The sequence below is a fragment of the Mytilus trossulus genome, chromosome 2 (assembly GCF_036588685.1).
Source record: "Mytilus trossulus isolate FHL-02 chromosome 2, PNRI_Mtr1.1.1.hap1, whole genome shotgun sequence".
Classification (NCBI taxonomy): domain Eukaryota; kingdom Metazoa; phylum Mollusca; class Bivalvia; order Mytilida; family Mytilidae; genus Mytilus; species Mytilus trossulus.
In genome coordinates, this window is record NC_086374.1 from 71,427,141 (window position 1) to 71,444,317 (window position 17,177).

Genomic DNA, 17,177 nt, shown 5'->3' on the forward strand with positions numbered 1-17,177 from the left:
CTTAAAAATTTATAGTTTATAAATTTATTCCTTTAAAAAATTATACTTGAGTCTGTCTGTCTGTCTGTCAAATCAGTTTTCAAGACTTTTTTTCTTCATGCTTGAAGATATTGATTTGATATTTATGGTATTGTTTTATCAAGACAAAAGTTACAGGTCAAGTTTGCTTTTAATGATTTTAGGGTTCAGTTAAAATTTGTAAAAGCCATTGTGTTAAGATAAATGACATTTTGGATGTTTTCCTTTTCTATAGTAAATTGTTTGAAGAATTTATTGGAAGGTTTGTTGGTCTTTTTATACACCATGACAAGTTATAGATCAAGTTAGAATTTGTTCCATTAAAATGAATTTTTAACTGGTAGGGGACTATGTATTGCCATGCAATACTCACATAATGCTTGTTAATGCTATTTTGTGCATTTTTTCTTTAATCTAAATTTTTTGTGATATTTTTCTAATCATGCTACTTGCTTGAGATGGAAAATTATTGCTAGAAACTAAGCAGGCACATGGCGTTGCTAATGAAATTGACAACATCTTCATAGGTAAAATAGCGATAAATTATCATAGGTGATCTCAACTCGATTGCCTTTCCCACTTTTGCGAGAAAATCAATTTCATTGAGATGATCAACGATAATCTATTTTGGTCATCTCAATGAGATTGATTTTCTTGCTTGAGTCTTTACTGCAAAGTGAGAAAAGCAATCAATTATAGACGGCCAACAATAATTTTACCCTTATTTTACTGATAAAGACACAAGACGAAATTAACAGCAGCCATGTGTGCCCTTTGTTTCTAGCGATAATTTTTCATATCACTCTACTGTGATGAGAAAATAAATTTAGTCAGTAAGATCAAAAGAAAATTTTGTAAAATAGCAATAATAAGATGTATTATTGTTTTAAAAAAAATTGGTTTTTTTTTTTTAATTGTTAGAGATTTCTATCAATGAGAAATTAATCTCTTTGAATTTTTTTGCATTCAAAAAAAGTTCATTAAGAGCGCTGAGGCTACAACAGCTTGTATTGATGTTCTACAAATATACATGCATTTGTCAGTATACATTTTCTATTGATTTACTTTTGAAAGGTGATAATTTTTGGATGATTTGACAGAATTGTGAGATAAAACATTCATTGATCTTGTCCGTCATTATCTAAATATTTGGTCTTTTATTTGACTGACAGCTAGGAGGAGACCTGCATGTCTCGATAGATCTAAATACACAGACCTCTAGAACTTGAAAAGAATATCCCCATTGTTTTTGATATCAGTGTATTAGTGAATATTAGATAATGACAACTGATTATCTTGGGGCAGTTTTAAATAAATTTAGATAATAATACATGTACATGTGATTATATGCTTGAAACTGTACTCAAAATGGACAATGTTGTTTATATATATGGATTTTCATACATGTTTATGAATATGGAATACCTATAGGAAAGACTTAAATTGAAGATTCGTAAACATGACACAAATAGCTCCTGACGAAGGCAAGTTTTACATTCTAACTGAGGCTCACAACAAGAACAAAATGCCCTGGGAAATGATAATGTAGCTCTGTACGATTTTTTGCTATTTAGACTTTATAAGAATTACTTAAAAAAGAATGTATATAATTGTTTTCTGCCTTTTTACCAAAAATTGTCAGTTTTCTTATCGAAGGACAGTGAGTGGTTTTCGTGGGCTGTTTTCCTCCACCAGTAAAAACTGACCACCACAAAGGCATTAAAACAAAAAAATCAGAAATAAAATCTTAACAAAAAATAGAATAGGTAGGCCAATTTTTTCTCTCAGTTATTGTGACTGTGTTTCAATATTTTTCATGAATTAAATAAAGTTTATAGTACAGAAACACAAGATATAATGTAGGTTATTAATAATACACCGGTAACAGTTACAGTTGTACACATTTTCTATCAACAATGTCTGAAAGTATAAAAAATCTGAGAGCCCATCAACAGTAAGAAAATATCTGTCCCTTTCATTAATTGTATGAAAATTTTATTGTTAGAGCTTTCACACCTTCATTTTTCGAACATTTTTATGAAAATTATTTTAAGATATATCGAACAACAAATTTTAAAGAAAAACACAGGTAGCAAAGTAACTCTGTTGTTAGTGCATCAGACTTTTAACGAAAAGGTTCCTGGTTTGATTCCCATTCGGGATGAAAATTTCAGGAACTCAATTTTTGGCTCTCCCTTGACACATAATTTGCACGTATTGTCTTGAGGAAACGATGATACTCCTTCGGAAGGGGATGATAAATGGCGGACGCGTGCTAAGAGAGAGCCATATCTCTTGCACATTAAAGACGCACCCTTGTAGATTTGGAAAAAGAGTAGGCTATAATGCTGCTACAAGGCAGCACTTGTTCCCGCAAAGTGGAAAGGGATTAATAAAACTTACAAAACTTGTTTCCCAATCCACTATAAATAAATATGTTTAAACTAACTCTGTTCTTTTATTGTAAGTGGGACTATACTTGTTTGTAAACAATATATTTTACATATAATGTATATATATAGTTCTGATTGAAGTATTAAAATGAAGTTAAACTTATTTTTACTTAATATTTTTGAAATTTCAAGAATATAAATCAACTTTCAGCACGTTAGAATATAAACCATTGTAGGTTCATCAAAATAACTTTTACTGATTGTATAAACAGCATAATCAGTGACTGAAACAAGGGACATGAACCCGAGCTCAAAGAATTTTTGAATTTACAACATCCAAACAGTTTTGCTATTTATTCTATAAGGAGTTGGACTTTTTTTTTCTTTTTTTGCAGATAACAGTTAGATACAGCCTATGGTCATAAAGTTTTTTTAGACATCATAAAGTTTCCCAAACCTTTGTAGAAATTCATGAATCTTTGGCAGATGGTTTTTAAAATTAAGAAATAACGCCTGAATCAAAATTTTCGAAATATATAATGCTTTTTTCTTCATCTTTTTCTGTTTTTCACTGGAAAAAGGACTAAAGATTTGACAGTTCTTAAAATTTATAGAATTTTTATCCTGGAAAATAAAATAATGACTTTCATTTTCAGTTTCTAAATTGACTTCTTGTTTAATTGACCAATTTTGAAATTGATTTAGCACTGACCTTTTAATTATAACTTGAGGTTGAAATCTTCCTTGTCACCGCTAAAATGAAAATGTCCCTATATTAAATCTGCATAAATTTGAAGTTTTTGCTCAAAACTTAATATAATTCCACTTATTCGAAAAACAAGAAATTCTTTAACTATCGGATATGGAAAGATGTGGTGCGTAATTTTTAAAAGAAAATGTTAAAATGTAAAACAAATTGTCACTGCATAAATTTATTGTCCTCTCCTTAACTTGTTAAGGGGGGGGGGGGGCATAGAATCACTAGGCATCTGTCTGCCAGGCCTTGTTAGCGCTCTGACTTTCACAGTTTTTGACAAGTTTTATATATATGATAGGTTTATTTATATCAGCTATGTGACAGACACTTTTGAAAATCAGTGTTGATTTACAATTTTTTAAAGAGTTGAAAACATTAATTGTATGGAAATTTGAATCCTTAGTGATCATGATTTTTACACTCTATGCCACATTTTTATGAAACTTAGATTGTAGGTTTAGATTAGCAAATTGTCTCGGGTGAACTTGAAAATCAGTGCCTATCTATTAGAGTTCTGCCCCTTAGAATTATTATTTACTTGGAATATTGATATGTTAGTGCTCTCATGATAATAATTCTTGCCAGATTTTTAAGAAACTTGTAACATAGGTTTATAATTAAGCAGAAAAATTTGAAATCAGTACTTATAAATTAATTATAAAAGACTTGGGTACCTATTAGTTTTATGGAAATTTCCATTGTATGCACTCTCCCATGTACAATTTATTCCAGGTTTTATCAAATTTATTTCAAAGGTAATTATCAGCCTATGTCACTGAAAATTTCAAAAATAACAGCTGATGTAATATTTTAATGAGCTACGCCCCTTGGAAAAAAAAATCAAAACAACTTTTTAGGTCACCTGGCCCAAAGCAGTTTTTGGCTTATATCTCTGAAACAAATGCGATTATAGCAAATTTTACGATTTGTAAAAATGTTCACAGGTTTAGATCTATCTGTCCTGTAATTTTCAGAGGAATCAGATAAATGGTTGTTGGGTTGCTATCCCTGAATTAGTAATTTCAAGGAAATTTTGCAGATTTTGGTTATTATCTTGAATATTATTATAGATAAGAGATAAACTGTACACATCAATAATGTTCAGCAAAGTCAGATCTACAAATAAGTCTACATGACAAAAGTTGTCAATTGACAAAGGAGTTATTGCCCTTTATAGTCAATTTTTAACAATTTGCATAAATTTTTGTAAATTTTTACCAAATATTTTCTACTGTTATTACTTGGCCAAGTTCATTATAGATAGAGATAATTGTAGCAACAAGTATGTCACCATCACCAAAACACTATTTTGTCATGAATTTATCTGTGTCCATTGTTTAATATCATGCAACATAGACCAGGGTGATAGACACAGGCTCTTAAGAGCCTCTAGTTTGTATATCTTGTCTGGCAGAAGTCCAGTATGAGTTTTTATTATTTCTTGGATGTCCTTCATCTGTTGTCCTCATACATTCAAAACAGCTCGAAATGGGGATGCAAAACATGCAGAAAGTCATGTATAAGTATTGTCAGCCAAGCATCTGTCAATTTTGCACTTATTAGACCTTGTAAATTCCAGTCATACTAGATATGATTCGTCATCTTCAATAGCGATTTATGTATTATTGTAATTTCCTTTTCATTCAATTGACTCAAAAGAAGGATGAAAGAAATCCAGTTAATTCATGAAAAGCAACAGCTGCTTCTTTATAGTTGAGAAGTAGAATAATAATGAGATGCAGGTACGAATAATTGTATTATTGCAGTCATGTACCAAAGGTTACTATCCTGATGTGCATAATAGAGGGGCAGAAGGACTTCATTTAGGATTTGGCTTTTATTTTTTGTTCAATTTGGGATTGGACCTTTGTTTCCTTAAGAATTAGGGACTTGCCCCTTTCAGGACTCAGGAATTAATAAATGCCCTACATCATACAAGATCAGCTTGCATTTATATGAGAGTGAAAACAGTTTCTATAAGATTGCACTGAATTTTAACTATCCTAACTCACTTTTCGATTAAAGAGAGTTTTTTACAACTCTATAGTTGAACAGTGCTCTAGAGAAGGGCTGATTCAGATTACCTTTGGTGGAATTCATCAGTTGTCAAACAGTACATTATTGACACATGCTAGGGGGCTGACAAAAAGCTTCTCTGCTGGAGCATAACTATATATTGCATTGTGAGGTTGCTCAAAATTCTATAAAAAAGGGTTTCCTTGGTTCGAACATTCAAAACCATTATATTTATTTCAAAACAGTTTTTATGCTCTATTTATGAGCATTATGTTTTCTGGTCTGTGCGTTGGTTCCTTCGTCTGTCCGTTCATATCCACCTGTTCATATCATTTGTCCCACTTCAGGTTAAAGTTTTGGTTAAAGTTTTTGGTTGAGGTAGTTTTTGATGAAGTTAAAGTCCAATCAACTTGAAACTTAGTAAACATGTTCCCTATGATATGATCTTTCTAATCTCTATGCCAAATTGGAGATTTTACCTCCATTTTCTGAACATAGAAAATGATAGTGTGGATGGGGAATCTGTGTACTTTGGACAATTTCTTGTTCTTGAAAGTTTTAAAGGTCTGTAAATAGGTCCCAGTTTATCTGTATGAATGGCTATTATACATCACTGCAAGATAAACTGCTTGGCACTATGGGGCAGGGCCAATAGTATTTCATATTAAGCCAGGCCTTTCTGATAAAAAATGTGAAAAATAAATATGACCAAAAAAGAAAACTACATTTCTTTGATGAAACACATTAGTTTTTAATTGCTCAAGATACATTTTTAACCGGATTTTTGTGACAAAAATGTCGGTTATTGATTTGGGGATGTACGGCGGTTGGGCGGGTGGGCAGGCGGGCGACAATCAAATGTTGTCCGTGCATTAACTCATGAACCGTTCAACCAAAGCTTTTAAAATTTTAATATGCTGTTACTGACATTTAAATGAAGGTCAAGTTTAATAATGGCGATTTTGACTTTTACTGTTCAGGAGTTATGGTTCTTGAAAGATTGAAAAATGGTGTTTCCAGTCATGTCCGTGTATTAACTCATGAACCGTTCAACCAAATCTTTTGAAATTTTAATTTGTTGTTACTGACAACTAAATGAAGGTCAAGTTCAATAATAGCGATTTTGACTTTAACCGTTTAGGAGTTATGGTTCTTGAAAGATTGAAAAATGAAGTTTCCAGTCATGTCCATGCATTTACACATGAACTGTTTTACCAAAGCTTCCCAAATTTTAATATGTTGTTACTGATGACAAAATAGAGGTCAAGTTCAATAATGACGATTTTGACTTTTACCGTTAAGGAGTTATGGTTCTTGAAAGATTGAAAAATGGTGTGACCAGTCATTTCCATGCATTTTCTCATGAACCAGTCTACCAAAGCTTTTGAAATTTTAATATGTTGTTACTGATGACAAAATAGAGGTCAAGGTCAATAATGACGATTTTTACTTTTACCGTTCAGGAGTTATGGTTCTTGAAAGATTGTAAAATGGTGTTTCCATTCACGTTGTTGCATTTACTCATGAACCATTCAATCTAAGCTTTTCAAATTTTAATATGTTGATACTGATGACAAAATGGAGGTCAAATTTGATATTGACAATTTTCACTTTCACCATTCATCAGTTATGGTTCTTGTGATATTGCCAGGACACAAACAAATGTTAATAAATCAGGTTTGCTGTCGTTGTGACAGCCTCTTGTTATTCATGGTATACTGTAGAAGTTGGTTCACTAACTAGTAATTTTGGCCTCTAAAAATTTGATGAAAACATATGTTAACATTTCAAATTGTTTCAGGTAAACACATTCAAATTCACATCATGACATGGCTAGCCAATGGACCAGTAGTTTGACTATTAAGACCTCTCAGCCACCAAGGCCCCTTTTTTGTGGATATAGGTCAACCATAGAATGAAATTTCTTTAGGAATGTTACATTCAGACTGTCAAAAATATGAAATCAAGTATCCTAGAAAATACCATTTTGAAATTCCTGTAATCCTCAAAAACTGATACCTACAAAAATAAATGAACCCAAAGTATTCAATCATACCCAACAAAATAGATCACTTAATTATTAGGATCATTATAGCTTAATCAAAGGGAGATAATTGATCAAATGAGACAATTTATAAACACTAATGATAGACAACTTGGTGACATAATTGTTTATTTAGAAAATATAAATGAGTTAGATCGATTTTATATCCCACAGAAATATTTGTTATCTACAAGGAAGTGTTAAAAATACATTTATTATCCGTTACCTGCCAATAATTTGAATGTTTTGTATGTAAAGGTGTTATGTAGTTATATGTTCATGTATATGTATCAGCAGGTGCATTTCAAATTTTGTTTCCACCTGTTTGATGTTCATACATGTACCTGTATGGTTTTACAATCCCCATATCAGCTTAGAATGTTTAACAATACTTAGTTATACTATAACATACATTTACTGACATTAAAGAAAACTATTATGGGCAGCTGTTGTTTTTATACTGAACATTTCCAATACTGAATTTATTTTATTTTATTTTGAAGCTGAAAATATTAAAACTTTGCTTCTTATGAAAAAATGCAGCATTAAATATAAATATATATATGTAAATGAATTTAGGAGGCTTAAGAATCCGCTAAATGGCATACTATTTAGATAATTTATGGACACACCTCATATAGCATAATAATTTTGAAGCTTAACATTTATCTTTCTTAGTCTTTTAGGTAGGCTGGTCAATTTAAATGCTGGCAGTTGTTATTTTGATTCCGTGCCCGATTGATCCAAAGATTTGAACATTTGGAATCTTTTGATTTACCTCTTCCCATGCAGCTGAATATAATAAGAGAAATGACATGTTTGGGCATAGTTAATAAATAGAAAAAAGTGCTATCAACTAGGAAGTGGTTGATGTCTTCCTGGTACTGATGTAGTTTGCCATTTGAGTAAAATTATAGTACAAACATTACCAAGAATCTAAATTATAACATCTGAATAATCGGGAAAGTTACTTCCACTTGTGTACCATAATAACCAATTAGGTCAGAAACCAAAGAAGGCGAGTGGCAGAAACATATGAAAAAGGTTTAATTACAATATTATAAATATGAATTTCTGCACAAAACTTAATTAAATGTTTAAAGAGTTCATATTCATAATATTTTGACATGCTTTTATCTGAATATATACAAGAACACACTGCATTGAAGACCCATTATTGGCCTTATAAGGCTGTTATCTGCTCTTTGGATGCGTTGTTGTCTCTTTGTCATATTCTCCATTTCCATTCTCAATTTTATTAATTGATTTCTCAATTTGATTAATTGAATTCTCAATTTTATTAATTGAATTCTCAATTTTATTAATTGAAGTCTCAATTTTATTAATTGATGCACAAATGCTACAAACCGGATAGCTTTAACTCCAATCCAACCATCCATCTTGACACTCTTTAACAGTGTTGTTAAACAGTCTAATGGTTAAATCATGGAATTTCTGTCAATAACAGTCATAATTAGGTTATTGGTCTCTTGTTTTGTATAGTAATAATGTTTTAACAGATAATCTACATATTGAATAATGATATAACATAGAAAAATATGTCTTGTCCAACTATAGATCTGTCAAGTGTTAGATGATGTTATTATTCATTTATGCTTGCAAATCTCATCTAGAAGTAAGCCTGTCCTTTGAACCATATTTGTGTTATCATTTTGAATGATCATGATGATATATATATGTGTCAAGAACTCTTTTTTACTGAATGGAAAATCTGGAAATGCAGTGTCGATTTAACTTTTTACAGAAATTATATCCCTTTGCATTTGAATTTGATAAGAAAATAGCATTGTAAGCACTCTTACCCCAACATTTTTAGTTGAATTTTTATAAAACTTATATCAAAGGTATATAGATGTGTATCATCAATGTATTGGACAAGTTAAAAAATTAATGCTTATCATATACACTTAGGATTTTAAAAGCTCCTTGAAAATAAAAATTATATATTGAAAATTGCATTTTGATAGCACCCTAACTCCTATTTTTGAAGGACATTTGTTTTTACAAAAGTTAAAAAGAATCTGAAGAATGCTTTTGAGTTATTGCCCCTGGACAGATCAAATAAGTTGAATTTCCTGTTGGATGAAGAATATGCAATGGTTGTAAAAGAATAATAAATGATGCAAAAAATGCAAAAGGGTGGAAAAAAGAATTGAAGTTCAGAATCAACATGTACATATATTTATATAAACACACAAAAATGTTTTAATATGATATATTAAAGAAACGGTTAAAACGTAAGTTCAACCTTGGAGTTAAGTTTCTCTACTTCTGAAGTAAAGGTATACATGAATATTATGCTTTTTGTGTCCATTTGGTAATTTATTTTTCTTTGAGCATCTGAGTTTTTAGTTGTTGTTATTTTTTTTTTGTCTACATTTTGCCTCATTGTTAATCTTCAAAAATCTAATAAACTTGGGCTCATAATTGGTTCAAAAATTTGCAGGAGATTACAAATAAGATTGCCTGAAAATAAATTCAGTGTTCCTCTTTTTTTTTTGTAATGTCAAACAGTATGAACTAATTGAACTATGGACTCTCCAATGAGATACATCATACATAAATTCTTTTAAGGGCTAACTTTCTAAGAACTGGGATTGAAAAGTGATTAATGTGAACTAAATAAATGTTACTAATTTCCATGAATAGGAAATGTAACATATTTATAAGATCAAAAAATGTAACATATTTATCGCGTAGATTATAACGTAGAGGAAATACAGTAAACTATTGATATATATGTATTGAAGGTCTTTCAGTGAATTTGTATCTTTTTCAACAACATGTACTTATAAAAAAAATTCAGTCGACAGGAAAGAGTAGCTAACTTTTAAAAGTGTTGTGTTTTTTAATTGTCGTTTTTTATCTACTTTTTCAAAAGGAAGTCATAATTTTTGTTTGTCAACTTTAACTTCAAAATAGAGGTTATGTTTATGCTATTCAAAGTGGTGATGCTGGAAATTTATGTGTTTATTAAATGTGATGAGGCAATGATTTTAAGTTAAATTTTAACCTTTGATGATAAAGGAAGCATGGAAAACAATGCAGATGAAATTGAAATTAACAATTTAGATGTGAGAGCTTCAAATAATCTTGATAGTGTAGATGAGATAGATTCAAAAAATTTGGATGAGGCAGACCCAACACATGGTGAGAGATTTTATATCACACTTGTAAAATTTTGATTGGAAGGGGTTTTAGCGTTCAAGTGGTGGTAACTAGCTTCTACCACTGTAATCACTAGCCAGTCAACACTGATGTTGAGAGTTCGAACTCCGCTCGTGCAGGTGCACTTGACTCCAATCTAAATTGATTAGGATTGTCATTTTTCATATCAAAGGTCAATAGTTTTTTCTGGACATTCCGGCTCCTTTCACTAAAATAACAAGCGGCCACAAAATAGCCCAAAAGGGGCACTAAAAAATGGCCTTAAAACGCAAACAATTAATCAAATGATTGTACATAAAATAACTGAGCAGTACTGTATTAATAAGTTGTTTGCTGTTTATGAAAAGGAATACGCCAAAATTAAAAATGCCAAAAGCTATGCAAAAAAAAGTTGAAACTTAGTAGTTGGTTTTCGACTCTGAAGCACTTCGATCCTTCCCATACTTTTCTCCCCTCCCCCTTTTGCTGAGCCTGTAACCTTTTAAGTGGGTTGGATGCAAGACACTTATCTTACATTCCAACCTAAATTGTCTCCACTGTCATTACATTGTTCGTTGTTCAATTTTTTTTTGAAACATCAATAATATGTTCATTCCCTCAGAATTGTAAGAAACCTTGACATCTTCTGCTGTTTACAATAATAAGAAAGTATTGACATGGAGAGCAAAATTTTTTCTTTTTGTTTCTGAAATTTTTGCTGATTAATGGACAAAATAGAAAAAAGATCCATTGAGTTTTTTAACTAATCACTTGGTGATGTTTTCTGTTAACTCTTACAAAAATCTTCTCCCCTGAAACAAATCGGTCAAAATATAAAAAAAACTTGCTGCAATCATTATTGGGGTACCTTGTATGAATAATGTATCAAAAGATCCCACCGTAACCATCCATGGATAAAACTAATGAACATAGTTAGTTTTTTTCTGCTTCAGGTTAAAGTTTTTGGTCAAGTTAGTTTCTGGTGAATTGAAGTCCAATCAACTTGAAACTTAGTACACATTCTCCTTATGATATGATCAAAATTAGAGAATTGACCACAACTTTTATGTCCACTGAACATAGAAAGTGAAAAGTACGATTGGGGCAACCATGTACTATAGACACATTCTTGTTGTCTATTATTTAAAAAAAACTTTAAAAAGAGAAAATCTGACAGGGGCTGTTATTTTCAAAATGTTAGCAAAGGTATTTAAAATGATATTATTTTTTATTTGCAGGAACTCCATTAAAGTATGACCCAAACTTCAAAGGGCCAATCAAAAACAGGTATGTATAGAAGATGATTTTTTGAACACTCCTTTGGGTAGTAATTGGCAGCTTAGTACAATAGATTGTATATTTTCATTTGAGTTTCAATTGCAATCTTTTCAAAACATTTCTCTAACACCCCTTTTTGGGATACGATTGCTGTCAAGCAATCTGTAGACTTTTACCATTGGCCCTATGACACACTCCCTCACGTCATTCGTTTTATTCTAAACATTCGGCATCATCTCAGATTCTTATGATTGTCTTGCTTTAAAAGGTAAAAACAAGCAAAACAATTGAACATAAACAACTTTCCTGTAATGTTTTACTCATAATCTTCATGTGTGATATTTTCCTTGACTTATATGCGTGTTTTTAACAATACGGAAAATCAGAATTAAAAACAGTATTTATATTTAGTGTTTTTATAAATTTAGAAACACGTCAGAGGGAATTCCCAAATTTTGATAACTTGCGAGAGTTCTCTGAAAGCCGATCGATAATTCTATTTCTGTCACAAGAACTGAAGTGGAGTATTTCTATGTTTTACCGTTATGAAACTGATATTTGATACTGTACTCTCATAAAGAAATGGAGAACCATTCATCATATCATTTAATAAACGTTCTTGTTCCAAATCGCAAGTCGCGGTTTGTTTATGTATTAATGTCCATGCGTGGTCCCACTAATTAGAGACAAAAAGAAATGTAGAGACAAAAAGCGTCAAGAAGCGACAAGAAGAATAATATTAGCAACAAGAAACTATTTAGCGACAAGAAAACATTTTTTTTATTTATATTACTTATTCGAAATAAATATTAAAAAAATATGCAAAAGAAAACAATTTCAACGACAGGAAAGTTAATTTTGATAGGGGGGAAAATGAAACTTGTAAATCTAATTCAATTGCTACATTTATTTACATGATATTTTATAAGGTATCACAGGAAGTATATTTTGTCTTTTTATTTGTTTTTAAAACCATTTTTGTACAATATATAATTAACTTGCAAAATGCAGTATTTGTGCATAGTTGTCCAGAAAATACATACACAAATTAAGAACTGAAATCCAACAAGAGGAAAACATAATTAAAATGTGAATATTTTTCATCATTTTATTTAGTGTATTGTCTCATTTAACGATATTTATCATGTTTATGCATATAGATTGAAGATTAAAGGAAACTGATGACAATCTTGCGTTTTCAACAGGTGTTCACTATTCGGTACAATAATTTTATATTCTGGTGCGTGTAATTGATGAAGGTGTTAATGGATGTTATTGTTGCAATAAAACAAAGGACACGCACCTAGTTAATCTCATTTGTTGCTCTTAATTGTGTATTACCTTAGAGTGAAGCCACAGCTAATGTTGGTCCTATCAGGAAAAATTAATTGTACAGTTAGGAAGGAAATAATATTTCATGTTTTTGTTTTATTAAATCCCTCAAAAGGAAGGTGACAAATCTTTGTTTTTATTTTCATTTTATAGCGTTTACATTTCCTTTGCTCTTACACATGTTTAATTTCTACATCTATCAATATGATAATAAAAAAGTACACAATCTCTTCATCGATTTTTTTTTATTTCTTCATCTTTCAATATAATCCTAAAAAATATTTTAATGTATGTGATAACAAAATGTATTCTTGTCGCTAAATAGCTTCTTGTTGCTTTTTGTCACTTATTATTTTTCTTCTTGTCGCTTCTTGACGCTTTTTGTCGCTAATTAGTGAGACCCCACATGCGTGTAGTTTTCCTGATTTCAAGGGGTATCAGATTGAGTGATTCCCCGCTTCATTGATTAATTTGAAACTCATGGGATTCTTTCTATGTCTGTCTGCTTATGGAGGGCTATTGTTGTTGCATAATTTTAAATCACATGCATAATTTTAATTAAAATAAATGTTTCATCGTAAAAATTACCTATAACACCCCTTTAGCAGAAATGGAATCTTCCATGTTATCGTTTCGAGTTGTCTCCCTTTTCGAAGTATTCGTCAAGAAGAATTAACTCGTTAATGCCGGTAAACGTCGTATTATATTAAGAACGATCTCTATGTAAACAGAGGAGTGTGTACGGAAAGGAGTCATGCCCTCTGACCCAAAGGAACTTCAATAATTAAAAGAGTAAGAAATGGGGTTCCTCCTAAACTGGTCCGCCGTTCTATATATAGCTTCGCACCGAAGGCCAGTGTAGCGATAAGTGAACACAATAGGGGTCCAGTTTAGGGTTCCTCCTAGAATTACGGTGATAAGATACGGAAGCAAGTTAACTCGTACCACGGCATTGGAACCAAAAAATTTAACTTGTACTACTGGGAAGTCGTAACATTAAGAAAAATATATAAAAAATATGATGTTTTATGGGTTTCTGTTTGTAAACTTAATAGAAATAAAGTTGAATTACTTGAATTTTACACAGGAGTTAAATGAAAACTTAGACAAAAATAAAGAATGTTTTAAAGCATTAATGTTTTAACTGATCTTTCAAACTAGAACATAGGCGGATCCAGCCCCCCCTTTTTTTGTGGAAAAAATTTGGTTGATAATAAAGGGAATCATTGAAGCATGACTGGAGTGGGCCCCCTCTTAGGTCAGTCAGCGGGCTCCCCCTTAGGAAAAGTTCTGGATCCGCCACTGTAGAACTTAATCCAGAGGAAAGTTAAAACATTGCTTTAACTGTACCTTATTAAAATTGAACATGTTGAATATGTATATATCCAATTTAAGTTAATTAAAGCTGTAATCCATGAATGCTGTTTACAATTGTTGAAAGCCATGTGCTTTTTTTGCGGGGAAAATGCGGACCCCCTTAACAGGAATCAGTTAAATTTCATTGTTACATTTATTTATAGACAGTAAAAATAATTTTTGCAATCATTTTGACTAAACTGCTAAGATTTAATTATTCATGAAAAATTTTCTTCGGGTGAAACTGTATATACCTTAATTATCGACATCTGCCACAGTATTTTCTATCCAATATACAAGGAACATAAGCTACAAATTGGTCATTGTACTTTCAAATTATATACATTTTACAGACTTAAGAGGTATTGGGTGAAAGTAACGTATATCATGTATATTCATCATTTAACACCATTTGAATGCATTTAAATAAGTTGGTACGAGTTAGCAATGGTACGAGTTTGCATTGGTACAAGTTTTTTTTAATGGTACGAGTTTACAATGGTACAGGATAACTATAATTCGATAAAACACAATAAGTACATGGCTCATACATGTACACTTGTAACGGGGATTGGCTATTCTTTAAGTTGAGTGACTATTAAGATTGTTACATTTTGCATGTGCAGTTGAATTAGTTTAGAGAATAATACTATCCAGCTGTACCAGGGTTACCGGCCAAAAATGCTTGAGACTCGCGCATGTTCATGCTTTTTTGGAAAGATTAGAACTTGTTCTAAATCTTTACTTAGGCACCACCCTCCCTAACAACAGGACAGGTTAGCTTCTGTAACAAAATGTATTCACACTGAAATATAGTTCCCTATGGTTCTCATGTATGTGCACATAATACACATAAAAACTGAAAAAACTGGGTATATTGGAGCAGTTTATTCAAGAATGTATGTCATTAAGGTGTGTTGATGTGCAGGCTTTTTTAAAAACATTTTGATTAGGTAAGTGGGTATTGATTCAACTAGTATGATTGACAACTGTCATTATCACTAAACAATCAGAGACAAAGTAGACCTTTAATTACAATGCCCCACCTCCTAAACTGCCATTCAAATTGACCACATTACCTATCAACCTCAGTCTTACATAATTATACAGACCACTCAGTATACACCTAATTCTTAATACACAGTCAAGTATTTGACCTCATAATTGAATACACAAATGTGAATATTAGATGTTTGATATTTATAAGGATGATAGATTTATTTATTGCCTATTACTTTTGATCTACATTACATTAAGTGATACTGTAAATTATATCTGATAGATAAATGATTAATGGATATGGATTAACAAGATCTTAAAAAAATGAAATATGAATATATATATAAATATGAATAGATAAGAGGTGTTCAAGTAAGGCCTATACTTTACTTGATAAATTTCCAATAATCATCTGTAATTAATCAACAATTTAGATTAGTTCACTTTATTTTATCAGGAATTGGCTTGAAACAGTTTAAAATTTTAAAACTTTTAATTATAACAAACCATTGTTTATTAGTTTATTTCCCATCAATCATTATGTCTATTTTAGTCATTTGAATTTTTATTAGAAGTGAATATATATTTTTGCAATCGAGAAAAATCCACATTTCAATAAAATAAGTTTTTGAATTGGTTTTCGTTGAAAATGTACATTTTCAATGCCCTGTGTTGAAAAATATTTAAAAAATTGATCAAAAGGCACTTTAACACTTTTAATCTTCAATGCCATATAACCTCTGTTTCAACTTACAAAATGGCCCAAAACAACATTTTTAGATTATTTTTGTTGACACTTTGAAGTTTTTAGCTGTTGGTCTAGATTTATGTTGTGCAAGGATAGTTGGTAACATTTACTAGAAGTATTTTTGATTTGCATTATTATTTTTTTTTTAAGCATATTCAAAACTGGCAACATAATTTCTATAATATATAAACTATGTAACACTCAGAAACGTGTCCTTTCCCCCAAACGTGTCCGATTCCCCCAAACGTGTCCACATTGACGTCACTAAACTGCAAAACATGTCTAGTTAAAAATATCGCCAAAGCGTGTGATTTGTATAAACGCCCAAACGTGTCCATTTCTCAACAAACCCACAAATGTGTCTAATCCCAAAAACGTGTCCAAATCAAGCGTTATTTGGTTATTGCTATTCCATTAATGTATATACTAATTTTACCGTTTCATTAAAAATATAGATAAGGTTCTTTTTTAAACCGGCAGAAAAAACAGGGTAAAAGTGGGGCGTCATTTCGGCTATGTCGTATGTAAATTGTAAGCAAACATGTTTAGATAAACTGTACAGTTAACGAATGAAATTGTCCCTTTCTCTGCACATTAAAATTTGTATGTTCTCTCTAAATATTGTGAAACACCGACAACTGGACGATCAACAGTCTAAAATAAATGTATCAGTACAAATGTAAAAACATAAAAAGGAAGATGTGGTATGATTGCCATTGAGACAACTATCCACAAAAGACCAAAATGACAAAAAATTAACAATTATAGGTCACCGTACGGCCTTTAACAATGAGCAAAGCCCATACCGCATATAGTCAGTTATAAAAGGCCCCTATGCCCTATGTTCTCTCTAAATATATATAAAACACTTGCAACTGGACAATACACAATTATCAGTTTAAAGATAATTTAAACAGTATATAGAAAACAGTAAAATCATTAAAACATGTACGTTCTCTAAATATGCATGAAATACTTGCAACTGGAAATACGCTATCAACAGTATAAAGTTAATTTATACAGCAAATGTAAAACTGTTTCGCTCTAAATATCCATAGAGTACTTGCA

At 31.1% G+C, this 17,177-nt stretch overlaps 1 protein-coding gene across 3 annotated transcripts in view; it reads left to right on the top strand.

Moving 5' to 3' along the window:
* LOC134707919 (choline transporter-like protein 2) overlaps positions 1 to 17,177 on the top strand; it is an 80,784-nt gene that overhangs the window by 2,914 nt on the left and 60,693 nt on the right. Inside the window, exons 1-2 of one of the 3 annotated variants that reach the window (XM_063568084.1) lie at positions 1,337 to 1,502; positions 11,635 to 11,683. In XM_063568084.1, the coding sequence (XP_063424154.1) occupies positions 1,478 to 1,502; positions 11,635 to 11,683 (74 nt within the window). In that variant the 5' untranslated portion in view covers positions 1,337 to 1,477. Of the gene's footprint in view, positions 1 to 1,336; positions 1,503 to 10,038; positions 10,400 to 11,634; positions 11,684 to 17,177 lie in introns of those variants that run through there. The other 2 variants (XM_063568082.1, XM_063568083.1) reach the window with 2 other exon arrangements.